General features: G+C 40.8%; 1 protein-coding gene across 2 annotated transcripts in view; it reads left to right on the forward strand.

Moving 5' to 3' along the window:
- Nucleotides 1–12,649, forward strand: part of mctp2b (multiple C2 domains, transmembrane 2b) — a 30,852-nt gene extending 18,203 nt beyond the window's left edge. For both annotated transcript variants that reach the window (XM_060884766.1, XM_060884775.1), the window contains exons 11-23: nt 30–216; nt 321–414; nt 489–591; nt 678–780; nt 911–1,012; nt 1,109–1,183; nt 1,271–1,390; nt 5,662–5,775; nt 7,250–7,288; nt 8,258–8,367; nt 8,602–8,711; nt 10,407–10,504; nt 11,655–12,649. In XM_060884766.1, the coding sequence (XP_060740749.1) occupies nt 30–216; nt 321–414; nt 489–591; nt 678–780; nt 911–1,012; nt 1,109–1,183; nt 1,271–1,390; nt 5,662–5,775; nt 7,250–7,288; nt 8,258–8,367; nt 8,602–8,711; nt 10,407–10,504; nt 11,655–11,723 (1,324 nt within the window). In that variant the 3' untranslated portion in view covers nt 11,724–12,649. The remainder of the gene's footprint in view (nt 1–29; nt 217–320; nt 415–488; nt 592–677; nt 781–910; nt 1,013–1,108; nt 1,184–1,270; nt 1,391–5,661; nt 5,776–7,249; nt 7,289–8,257; nt 8,368–8,601; nt 8,712–10,406; nt 10,505–11,654) is intronic.
- The last annotated feature ends 372 nt before the right edge of the window (nt 12,650–13,021 follow it).

Consider the following 13,021-nt stretch of genomic DNA (forward strand, 5'->3'; position numbering starts at 1 on the left):
TACTATTGACGTGTGTGTGCTTTGTTCAGGTGTGAAGTTGACATATCCGTGTTGAAGGTGGACAAACGTCAGTTGTTCACGTGTAGCTTGGACCATTGTAGAGGCAAAGTGGTTTTCCTCATCACTCTGACGAGGTGCAGCGGCGTGTCCATTACTGACCTGTGTTCACCTCCGCTGGACGAGCCTCGTGAGAGAGAAAACATGATAAACAAATACGTCAGTTACTTCTTTAGACACACTTCACCAAGTAGATTGTATATGTATATACACAAACATACACTTTATAAATATATATTCATAACACTGGATGTCCTCCTTAGAGCTTCAGGAACTCCTTGAAGAATTTCAAGGACGTCGGCTTCCTTCAGGTCAAAGTGATCAAGGCTTCAGACCTCATGGCTGCAGATTTAAATGGTATATACTAAAGTTTCAACACACTTTCTTTGGTCAGTTGTCAAGTTCTGAATACTAAATATCTCCATTTGTAGGGAAAAGTGATCCGTTCTGTGTGCTGGAGTTGGGAAATGACAGACTGCAGACTCACACAGTCTACAAAACTCTTAACCCTGAATGGAATAAAGTCTTTACATTGTAAGTAAATCCTTTTATATTTTCAGCAGAAGGTAAACATTGTGTCAAGCATGAGAGCTGTGATATAAATCTGTTTTTGCATTTAGTCCGGTCAAAGACATCCATGATGTCTTGGAAGTAACAGTCTTTGATGAGGATGGAGACAAGGCTCCAGATTTCCTGGGGAAAGTGGCCATTCCTTTACTCTCAGTAAGTAGCGGAAATCTTTTCTAGTTTACGCATTCTTGCTAAATGAGCATAGCTGTCAAGAAGTGAAGAATGGCTGTAGCGAACCACAACAAATTAGGTAGATTTCTAAATGTCTTTATCTCTGTTACAGATACGTAACAGTCATCTGATTTCTTGCCCGTTGAAGAAAGAGGACTTAGGCGGATTATCCAAAGGAAGCATTTTCTTAGAGCTTGAGGTCATCTTTAATCCTGTAAGTCAGATTTGCTCCAAACATCTCTACCGTATGTGTTGGTTAATTTAGTTCTGTGCAAAAAATGTTTTCTTTTCTCTTTTATAAATCAATTAGATTAAAGCAAGCATCAGGAGCTTCAACCCAAAGGAGAGAAAATTCCTTGAAGAAAATACTAAGTTTTCCAAAAAGGTGGGATGATGAATATCATGATAGTGAAACTATCAGACTGTAGGGTTTTGGTCTGCCAGCATTTTATAAACCTCTCCCTTCTGTTAGGTCCTGGCCAGAAATGTTCTCCGTGTGAGGAACATCTACAGAATGTTGAGTCAAATCTTGCAGTATATCAAGAGCTGTTTCCAGTGGGAAAGTGTCCAGCGAAGTATCTTTGCATTTGTGGTGAGCTCAAAGTCATTGTGAAGAAACATTTTCTTCCATTTTTCTCTCTCTTTATGTTTATGAAAGTTTTACAGAAAAGAGAAACAGTGAAGGAAACCGAAAGGTTTCTGTCTTGAGACTTTTTTGTTACTTACAAAGTCAAAATCTATATCGAATAAACATCCTACAGAATATTTCTGTATTAGTGCTAGTGCATTCATGTAAAAGCATTATACAGATGACAGTACAGTCAGAGCTGCTGCTAAAAAGAAATATTTAAAATGAATCAGCACCATTTGACCAATCAGATTTGAGAATTTGGCAGAACTGAGGCTGAATATTTGTAATATGATTTGTAGTAATAAATAAATAAATAAACAAATAAATAATGAAGAAAAATACAGCAAGGTCCGTGACGTTGCCCGGTATGGCGCAACCGGGGCCCCACCCTGGAGCCAGGCCCAGGGTTGGGGCTCACATGCGAGCGCCTGGTGGCCGGGTCTTACCCCACGGGGCCCGGCCGGGCTCAGCCCGAAGAAGCGACGTGGGCCCGATCTCCTGTGGGCCCACCACTTGCAGGAGAAACCGTAAGGGGCTGGTGCAATGTAGATTGGGTGGCAGTCGAAGGCGGGAGCCTAGGCGACCCAATCCCTGGACACGGAATCTGGCTCTGGGGACATGGAATGTCACCTCGCTGGGGGGAAGGAGCCTGAGCTGGTGCGGGAGGTTGAGAGATACCGACTAGATATAGTTGGGCTCGCCTCCACGCACAGCTTGGGCTCTGGAACCCAACTCCTCGAGAGAGGCTGGGCTCTCTACTACTCTGGAGTTGCCCGCGATGAGAGGCGGCGGGCTGGTGTGGGCTTGCTCATAGCCCCCCAGCTCAGCAGCCATGTGTTGGAGTTTACCCCAGTGAACGAGAGGGTCGTTTCCCTGCGCCTTCGGGTCGGGGAGAGGTCTCTCACTGTTATTTGTGCTTACAGGCCAAATGGCAGTGTAGAGTACCCGACCTTCTTGGCGTCTCTGAGAGGGGTGCTGGAAAGTGCTCTGACTGGGGACTCAGTCGTTCTACTGGGGGACTTCAACGCCCACGTGGGCAGCGACAGTGACACCTGGAGGGGCGTGATTGGGAGGAACGGCCCCCCCGACCTGAACCCGAGTGGTGTTCTGTTGTTGGACTTCTGTGCTAGTCATAGTTTGTCCATAACGAACACCATGTTCAAGCATAAGGGTGTCCATCAGTACACATGGCATCAGGACACCCTAGGTCGGAAGTCGATGATCGACTTTGTGGTTGTTTCATCTGACCTCCGGCCGTATGTCTTGGACACTCGGGTAAAGAGAGGGGCAGATCTGTCAACTGATCACCACCTGGTGGTGAGTTGGATCCGATGGCCGGGGAGGAAGTTGGACAGACTTGGCAGACCCAAACGTACTGTGAGGGTCCGCTGGGAACGTTTGGCAGAGTCTCCGGTCAGAGAGATCTTCAACTCCCACCTCCGGCAGAACTTCAACCAGATCCCGAGGGAGGTTGGAGACATTGAGTCCGAGTGGACCATGTTCTCCACCTCTATTGTCGACGCGGCCGCGCGGAGCTGTGGCCGTAAGGTCTCCGGTGCCTGTCGTGGCGGCAATCCCCGAACCCGGTGGTGGACCCCGGAAGTAAGGGATGCCGTCAAGCTGAAGAAGGAGTCCTATCGAGCCTGGTTGGCTCGGGGGACTCCGGAGGCAGCTGATAGGTACCGGAGGGCCAAGCGAGCTTCAGCCCGGGTGGTTGCAGAGGCAAAAACTCGGGTCTGGGAGGAGTTTGGTGAGGCCATGGAGAAGGACTATCGGTTGGCCTCGAAGAAATTCTGGCAAACCGTCCGGCGCCTCAGGAGGGGGAAGCAGTGCCCTGCTCACACTGTTTACAGTGGGAGTGGGAATCTGCTGTCTTCGACTGGGGACATTCTTGGACGGTGGAAGGAGTACTTTGAGGATCTCCTCAAGACCACCGACATGTCCTCCACTGAGGAAGCAGAGGCAGAGGGCTCAGTTGAGGACTCGTCGATCCCCCAAGCTGAGGTCACTGAGGTGGTTGAGAAGCTCCTCAGAGGCAAGGCACCGGGGGTGGATGAGATCCGCCCTGAGTACCTCAAGTTTCTGGATGTTGTGGGGCTGTCTTTGTTGACACGCCTCTGCAACATCGCGTGGCGGCTGGGGACAGTGCCTCTGGACTGGCAGACTGGGGTTGTGGTCCCTCTGTTTAAGAAGGGGGACCGGAGGGTGTGTTCCAACTACAGGGGGATCACACTCCTCAGCCTCCCCGGAAAAGTCTATGCCAGGGTACTGGAGAGGAGAATTCGGCCGATAGTCGAACCTTGGATTCAGGAGGAACAATGTGGGTTTCGTCCCGGTCGTGGAACACTGGACCATCTCTATACCCTCACCAGGTTGCTGGAGGGTTCATGGGAGTTTGCCCAACCAGTCCACATGTGCTTTGTGGATCTGGAGAAGGCATTCGACTGTGTCCCTCGTGGTGATCTGTGGGGGGTGCTCTGGGAGTATGGGGTCCGGGGCCCTCTGCTAAGGGCTGTCCGGTCCCTATATGACCGGAGCAGGAGTTTGGTTCGCATTGTCGGCAGTAAGTCAGACTTGTTCCCGGTGCATGTTGGACTCCGGCAGGGCTACCCTTTGTCACCGGTCCTGTTCATTATTTATATGGACAGGATTTCTAGGCGCAGTCGGGGGCTGGAGGGAGTCCAGTTTGGGGACCACGGGATTTCGTCCCTGCTTTTTGCAGATGATGTTGTCCTGTTGGCTTCTTCAAATCAGGACCTTCAGCGTGCACTGGGACGGTTTGCAGCCGAGTGTGAAGCGGCGGGGATGAGAATCAGCACCTCCAAGTCCGAGGCCATGGTTCTCAGCCGGAAAAGGGTGGCTTGCCCTCTTCAGGTTGGTGGAAAGGTCCTGCCTCAAGTGGAGGAGTTTAAGTATCTTGGGGTCTTGCTCATGAGTGAGGGAAGGATGGAGCGGGAGATCGACAGGCGGATCGGTGTATCTTCTGCAGTGATGCGGTCAATATACCGGTCTGTTGTGGTAAAGAAAGTAAAGTACTGGTAAATTGACTCTATTTACCAGTCAATCTACGTTCCTACCCTCACCTATGGTCATGAGCTTTGGGTCATGACCGAAAGCACAAGATCCCGGATACAGGCGGCCGAAATGAGTTTCCTCCGCAGGGTGGCTGGGCGCTCCCTTAGAGATAGGGTGAGGAGCTCGGTCACTCGGGAGGAGCTCAGAGTAGAGCCGCTGCTCCTCCACATCGAGAGGAGTCAGCTGAGGTGGCTCGGGCATCTGTTCCGGATGCCTCCTGGACGCCTCCCGGGGGAGGTGTTCCGGGCATGTCCAACCCGGGAGGAGGCCCCGGGGAAGACCTAGGACACGCTGGAGGGACTATGTCTCTCGGCTGGCCTGGGAAAGCCTCGGTATTCCCCCGGAGGAGCTGGAGGAAGTGTCTGGGGAGAGGGAAGTCTGGGTGTCCCTGCTCAGACTGCTGCCCCCGCGACCCGGCCACCGGATAAGCGGTAGAAGATGGATGGATGGATGGATGGATGGATGGATGGATAAATAAATAAATAAATAAATAAATAAATAAAACATTTTAAAATTCATTCCAGTTAATGGAAGACTACAGGACATTAACTAATAAGGTGAACCTGTGCCTTTTAAGTTGTGTTCAGGCATCCTATTACTTGCTCCTGTGACCTTTTACAAACATGTCGACAGAATTCTACCTGACACCAGAACGAGGCACCGGCAAATAATCTAAGCTTTCATACTGGTATTGTATAGAAAAAAAAACGAAAATGTGACCAGCTCATTCATTATATGATCACTTGTCACATTGTAATTATTCACAGAAGAATAAAATCCGGAAATTACAGAAATGCAAGTCATTTACAGGGTTTGTTGTCAATGCATTTGTCATCATTGTACTCCACTATGGCTCTGTTTGTTCACGAACACACGTACAGACAGCAGTGAAAAACAGGAGCTCATCACCTCTGATAGCTGATCCAGTCACTGTTTGTTTTCTTTCATTTTACAGCAAGGCCACTTCCACCCCATGAAGTGTCCTATGTGATCATGATTACGTCAAACAGAAAGAGAATTTTTTTTTTTTTTAAACTAAGGCGTAGTTTTCGGGAAAGACGCTCATTAAGCCTCATTACGACACAGAGTAGGGAGTAACTTAAAGGTAATTAAAGTCTGTATACTCATTCACTCATGTCGTCTGTCCTCTCCTCCAGATCTTTGTGCTCACAGTGTGGTACTGGCAGTTCTACATGCTGCCTCTGTTCCTGGTCATACTGCTCATATGGAACTATGCACAGGTCGCCTCTGACCGGGGCAGCCAGGAAATGGTGAGTTCCTATGTCAAGACCACGACTGAAACTGTAGTACACTCGATGATCAAAGATTATCATCTTTCATACATATCAAACATACATTTGAGAAAAATAGAATAGAAGCTGTCACATATGTATTGTCACATATACATTACAGCACAGAGAAATTCTTTCTTCACATGTCCCAACTTTGAAGGTTGGGGTCAGAGCATAGGGTCAGCTATGATACAGCGCACCTGGAGCAGAGAGGGTTAAGGGTCTTGCTCGAGGGCCCAGCAGTGGCAGCTTGGCAGTGCTGTGGGTTGAACCCTGATCCTCAGATCAACAACTGAAAGCCTTTTAATTTAAAAAGCTTATGATACATGAGATCCATGATTGGGAATTACTCCAAAAGAGAACAGACTTACACTAGAATGTACATTTCCTGAAGAAAATGTGAATGGTGCTTGCACGTGGCAAGTTCCCCTCATCGGGCTGAGTGTTTTGATATATGACATGTCCATGTTGTGCTAACTTTTTGATTTCGCTTATTTGGGGGGCGGGGCTACACGTGACATCACGTGACATCATTAAAATACACATGAGGAAGTTCCCCTCATTGTTGTGAGTGTTTTGATATGTCACATGTCCATGTTGTAAAAAGGTTTTTGATTTTGCATATACTGGGGGCGGGGCTGCGGCACAACCGGAGGTCCAGTCGGTACACCAATTTAAAACTTTGTTCAGAGTATCACCCTAAAGGAGATGGCCGAGTTTGGTGTAGATAGTTTGAAAGCTTGCCAAGTTATAAACCTCCAAAGTTTATAATGGGAGTCTATGGGAAAAAAGGCCACTTTGAGACCCGGTACCGGAAGTACCGGTACTCGGATCACTTATAAAAGTCATAGCACACCTCTCCTCAATGAGCCGGTCCATTTGACATGTCATTCATGGGTCTAGGACAAAAGCTGCGGGACAAGTTATGCGCCGAAGTTTTGTCTGGCACAATATGTGTGTGTGTGTGTGTGTGTGTGTGTGTGTGTGTGTGTGTGTGTGTTTAGCATATAGCTCTTATGTATACAAGTCCTTCTGGTCGACCTGGTTTTTGATTCTGCTTATTTTGTTTTGTTATTATATCATGCTTACAGCTTGTCCAGCCAGTACTGAGCTATGAAATGTGACTAACTGCATTAAAATTCTAACAAACTACAAACGTGGTCTAAAAACTCTAACGCCTTTATTAATATATATCCTGACATTTTCAGGAACAGCGGAAATTTCAATCACATGTCTACAGTTAACACTTAGAATACATACACATCCTTTTCATTTGCATATAGCAACGTTTATGAAAGCAACCTACATGTGAAGTAAACTCCAGAGCTATGAAGAAAAAATAAACACTGAGCTGCTGCTGCCCCCTAGATATCATTTAAAGAACTGTTTCTAAAGTGCACCTAAGAGTGGTTTTATTTACCACATGTTAATTATGTCTAACTTTTATTTTCAGGACAGTATGGACAGTGATGATGAAGATGAAGATGAGAGGGTAGGCTATTTTCCAATCTTACTATACTGACAAATTAATAATCACCAGTCAATGAAGCTGACTTATTACCACCCAGTTTTATTGTTATTTGTTTGATATTATGTATTAATAATAATACTTTTACAGACACATCATACTTTTAACCGATTACAATGAGGGAAGGTTCATAGAGTGAAATTCCGAAGCTTTATTGTTATTGTATGGATTTTTTTTTATTGCCCTAAAGCTGATTGTGTGTCCTGGAGACTCTAAACGTTCTGAGGGACGATTGCAGTCCACCATTTAAAACAACGCAAAAGTACACAAACATATGTATACACAAAAGTGACTGTAAACTTTTTAACCGTTTGTCACAAACTCATCCATCCGTCCATTCATCCATCTTCTACCGCTTAATCACAATTACTGGAGTCTTATGAGGCTTAAAACGAATAATAAAATTGTGTCTCTGATTTTCATTTTCGTTAAATGTTTCATTAAATTTTACTCAGTCCATCTACAGACCAAGAAAGCCAGAGGTTCAATGAATGAATTCAATTGAAATGAAATTTATTTGTATAGAACGTTTAACAATGGACATTTTCTCAAAGCAGCTTTACAGAACATAATACAAGAAATGTAATATTATACAAAGATTAATATAATGCAAAAATTAGAACTTAAAATTAGACCAATAGACTACACAGTCTGTGTATATAACACATTAATGACCGCCAAAGTGAACACAAGTTTGGTGTATTGACACCTAACTTGGTGTGTCTTATAACAACCATGAACAGAATATGGGTGGGATCTATTATAGCCCCTGTGAATGAACTGGTACTTTAAAAAACATCCCAAATGAGAACAAATGTGTTAATATTAATCTATGATGGGAATTACAGCCAGCACTGCTGTCAGAGCTGCTGTTATAATAAAATAAATATTTTTTTTTTTTTTTAAATAAATTTGTTTAAATGTTTTGAACAGGAATCTGAGAGAAGAGGTTTGATGGAGAAGATTCACATGGTCCAGGATATTGTTGTCACTGTCCAGAACTTGCTGGAGGAAATTGCCTGCTTTGTTGAGAGAATAAAAAAGTAAGTAATGATTATTTATCTATTTATTAAGATTATAATGGGTAAATTATAATTCAAGAGAATGTGGTTTCATGATAAGATAAGATAAGGTATATCTTATTTTATCTTATCTTATCTTATCTTATAATGAAACCACATTCTCTTGAATAAATTGATGTGTTTAATAATAATGTGTACATTTTTGCATGACTTAACATTTTGCTTAATTAAATTTTTTTTTTCTTTTTTTTTTAGTGTATTTAATTGGTCAGTGCCGTTCCTCTCAAACCTGGCCTTTCTGGTTCTCATCGTTGTCACGATGATCACATACGTCATCCCACTGCGCTACATTATTCTGATTTGGGGTAAGTTATTAAAGAAATCAAATGCTTCCTGCAGTTTCTGCTCTATGAGCTAGCAGTGTGTGGTTCTAGAGGTTTGGGGGAGTTTCAGTATGAGTGTCGTTGAAGGTCAGTGCATCACTTTTGACGTACAGTTGTGCTCCTTTCAGTTTTGCTTTTAAACCGAATTTTTTTTGAAATTAGAATTTATAATTCCATGATGCACCGTCATTACAATTTTGTCATTTATAAAAAATACTTAAATCAATTTAACACTTGACATCCTCCTTAACCACTGAAATTAAATCCAAAAAGTATATCCTTATTATAAAATTATCTAAATTGCTGTGGTATAAGAATGAATAAGTCACTGAAGACCATGCTGTAGGAAAATAATCTCCTTCAGGGTGCTAGCAGTAACTGTGCTTCACTATATCGCACCATAATTGCTCGATTTAATACAACAGCTATTAATGTCTATTTTTCTACATAGGGTGTAAAGGCTAGCACATTTTGGGCTAATACACAGGAGATAAAAACCCATTTTATCTGTAGACTTTCTAAGAATTGTAAGAAGATTCTTCATTCTTCTTAGACTTAGACTCTTCATTTCTGAGTCTCAACTCATGTAAATCCAGATCTTATTAGAGCCACTTGTCAGTTAATTCTTTAATGTATTGCTATTAGCTATAGCTTATTTAATGTTGAATTCATTACAATTTGCAAAGGACAAACAATGAATGGTGGTTGTTGGTTTTTTTTAGCTCTTATTTCTAAATTCCCTTATATTTATCTTCTTTTATTTTTATCATTTAGAGTTGGATGGGTTTGGTCTACAGCGTAACTATCAGAATGAATAATCTACTTAGCTCAGTTCCCCCTTTACCACAAGTACAGAAACTTCTGACTTATTTCCTGCTTACTCAGCTGTTTATACACAAGTAAAAGTGTGTCTACTAGTACTTTTAATACTTCATAAGCACACTTTTAATGTATGGTAATGATGAGTAGCCTCCTGTTTCTTTTAATGAAAATGAACTACAGCAAAGTGGCTAAACTTAAAGTTCAGATAATCACACTTTACACCTACTACTTTAAATGGAATGACATTTTTTGTCCACTTACTTTAAAAAGGGCGACATACTTTAAACCATCTAATAAAATTTCACAATGCTGTCTATAAATTGAATAAATGAATAAGATAACGAACAGGTCAAGCCCACCTTGCTCGGGTTCATCAGCAAAGCCAGTGATCGTAAACACATGAGATCATGACTGTTACAGTCTGGACATACACAGATAAACTTTCACAACATTTAAACCTTAGCTTTTTATTCTGCCTTGTTAGCATTAATAGTGTTAATGAGATGTTTGCTGGGGATTTGCTAATATGTGAATTGACTTAGCTTTACAGTTCAGGAAGATTATAAAACGTTTGATTGTAATTTGATCATAAATGTCTTCAGAACTAATGCGTTGAAATATTTTCTGCAGTATAAATACATCTATAAAGAGCAGTACTCAGTACTCAACCCTTGTCTGTAAAAATGCATCAGTCGTCTCTGAATCATTTTGTGCTCTTTTAGAAGGATTTTTTTAGAGAATATGCATAGACGTTTACACAAAACTCTGCAGTTGTTTGTTGCCAGAAAGTGCTCACTTGCTCCGACTGCTGGACGAATAGTATCATCTATATCTACTGATATGTATCGCTTTCAGGTATAAATAAATTCACGAAGAAACTACGGAATCCATACGCTGTAGAAAACAATGAAGTAATGGATTTCCTTTCCAGGATGCCTTCAGATGTCCAAAAGGTAAGAACTTAACTGTATTATTCATTCATTGACCTGCTTATTTATAGTTTTATTATATTATAGTTTGTTATATGGTTCTGTTGTTTCTTATTTATACTTAAAAACAATATTTAAGCAAAAATATTGCTTTTTAAAAAAAATGTCTATCTATCCATCTTTCTGTCTGTCTGTCATCTGTCTGTTTCTCTCTCTCTCTCTCTTTCTTTATATATGTGTGTGTGTATGTATGTTTGTATGTGTGTATAGATAGATCAATCGATAGATAGATAGATTCTGCTTAATATACATTACAGACCTTCATTTTGATTCTTAGTGTTATAACACAGCTAATAGGGTGCTAGAAAATTCCTTATCAGTTTCACACTGATTTATAGAGAAATAATGCATTTTGCAACTGTAGGCACAAATGTACTTTATTTTATTAGGAACACCCACACATTCATGCAGTTCTCTAATCAGCCAGTCAGGTGTCAGCAGCACAATGCATAAAATCATAAAGCTACAGGTCAAGAGCTTCAGTTAGTGTTTACTTCAAACATCAGAATGGAGAAAAGGTGTGATCTCTGTAACTTTACCTGTGGCATAGATGCTCTTAACCTGTACCTGAAAATGTTTGTGCATCGCACTGCTGCCACACGATTGGCTGATTAGAGAACTGCTTGAATGTCTAAACAAAAAGATAATGTGTGTATGTGTATCTTTACAATGTATATTTAATCATTAAGGCAAAATTTGTGTGCATTTAACTAAGTTCAGATCTGTACTACGTGATTTATTAATGACATTTGAATTGTCATTAATTGACATAATGACAACTTCATAATCTGACCAGTTAATTGATGATTAAAATAAGAAAGTAAGAAACAGATTTGTTTTCAATTGTTTTGATCACATTTCCTTGATATCATACCTGATCTCAAACTCTGTGTAAGAACAATTTGAGGTTTCAGTTTAATCCTTGCTGAATGCTCTAGAGCCTTTAACCGAACACATTACAGCCTTTAGTGCAAGACACAAGACTGAAATAATATCATCTGTGAAACACATATATGAAATGCTCTGAAATTCATTTATTTTTTACTTCCATACTGACTCTACATTTAAACTTTCTCTTGTTGTGTTGTTTTTTTTATGACCCATTATTCTTAAGGAGCAATATGTGGAGCCTAAACCCGTCCACGTTCACAGTACTTTCAGAAGAAGGAGAGCTGTCCAGTAGATCCAGATCTGAGCTCATCTTCAGAGATTACACTTCTGACACTACACTTCCACTCAGTTCATCATATTTCTTCTTAACTATATCATTTTAGAAATTCCAGAGCACTTTATTTGAAAACACTCTCCATGATGTGCTCATTTTAAAATCGGTTAATCATATTAAATTATTTTTATTGTGAGTGCTGTTCAATGTTTAAAGTAACATAAATCAAACTTATCTCTACTGAGGTGGTTACTAGTGGGTTAGTACCAAAGAAACTAAAACTAAGAAGGATTTTTGATAATCTAAGCAGACTTGGATTGTGGTCTTTTTATTTAGATCACTGTGTATTGTATGTGCAGTTGATACTTCACGAGATTGATTGATGGGGGGAAACGCACACTGCACCTACACACTATGGGCTACATCATAAACTGCATAGTGTTTGATATACGCTATGGATGTAGCCACGGTTTCAGTGTACGTTAATATTTAAAGACTTCCAAGTTGCTAATTCTTGAGTTATAAGAGAGTGCAATATCTAAATGAAGTCTATTTTGTGGGGTAGCAGCTTTATGTGTATAAAGTTTGTGGATTTCACAGTAAGCCTTATTGTTTTAAACTATTCAAACTATTCATCAATGATTAATGTAACTTATAAGAGATTTACACTTCAAATGTTGCTATATTTTTCTACTTACAAATTTTATAATGCTCATGTGTCATTATGATTGTATTGTCATTGATTATGACATTATGATATATATATATATTAGATGCATAGGGAACTTTAAGAAGCAGATGTGCCTTCTGTGTATGCTGTAAAATTGTAAATAAAACTGATTTAAAGCTGCACTTTCCAAATACATCTAATATGTGTTAGGACTGATGCTGAAGATTCCATGTTTATCATTATTAAAGATATCTACAATAAATTACAGACTTTATATAGTTTTGTATAGTGTGCCCAGCATCTTGATCTTTTGTACAGAGAAAGTAAGGAAGGTCACTAGATTTCACTCACTGTGCACTGTACAGTGTTCTCGTACACAATAAACTCACAGACTCGCAGCAAAAAAATCCTTGTGAATCTTGTATTGATTTTTCGATTAATGTTTATATGAATCACAGATTGCAAACTGTAAATCATATAAAGATTGATGGTTTGTCTGAATTTGAGATTATTATTTAAATATGTGTTTATACAAAGAATATACCAAAAAAAAACAGGATTATTGATATAATATTGTACAAAGAATATGTTTTTTTATTCATGTTCACAGTCATTTAGGTTGCCTTAATCAAGTTTTTTTTTATTT

This window comes from Tachysurus vachellii, chromosome 1, assembly GCF_030014155.1.
Source record: "Tachysurus vachellii isolate PV-2020 chromosome 1, HZAU_Pvac_v1, whole genome shotgun sequence".
Classification (NCBI taxonomy): domain Eukaryota; kingdom Metazoa; phylum Chordata; class Actinopteri; order Siluriformes; family Bagridae; genus Tachysurus; species Tachysurus vachellii.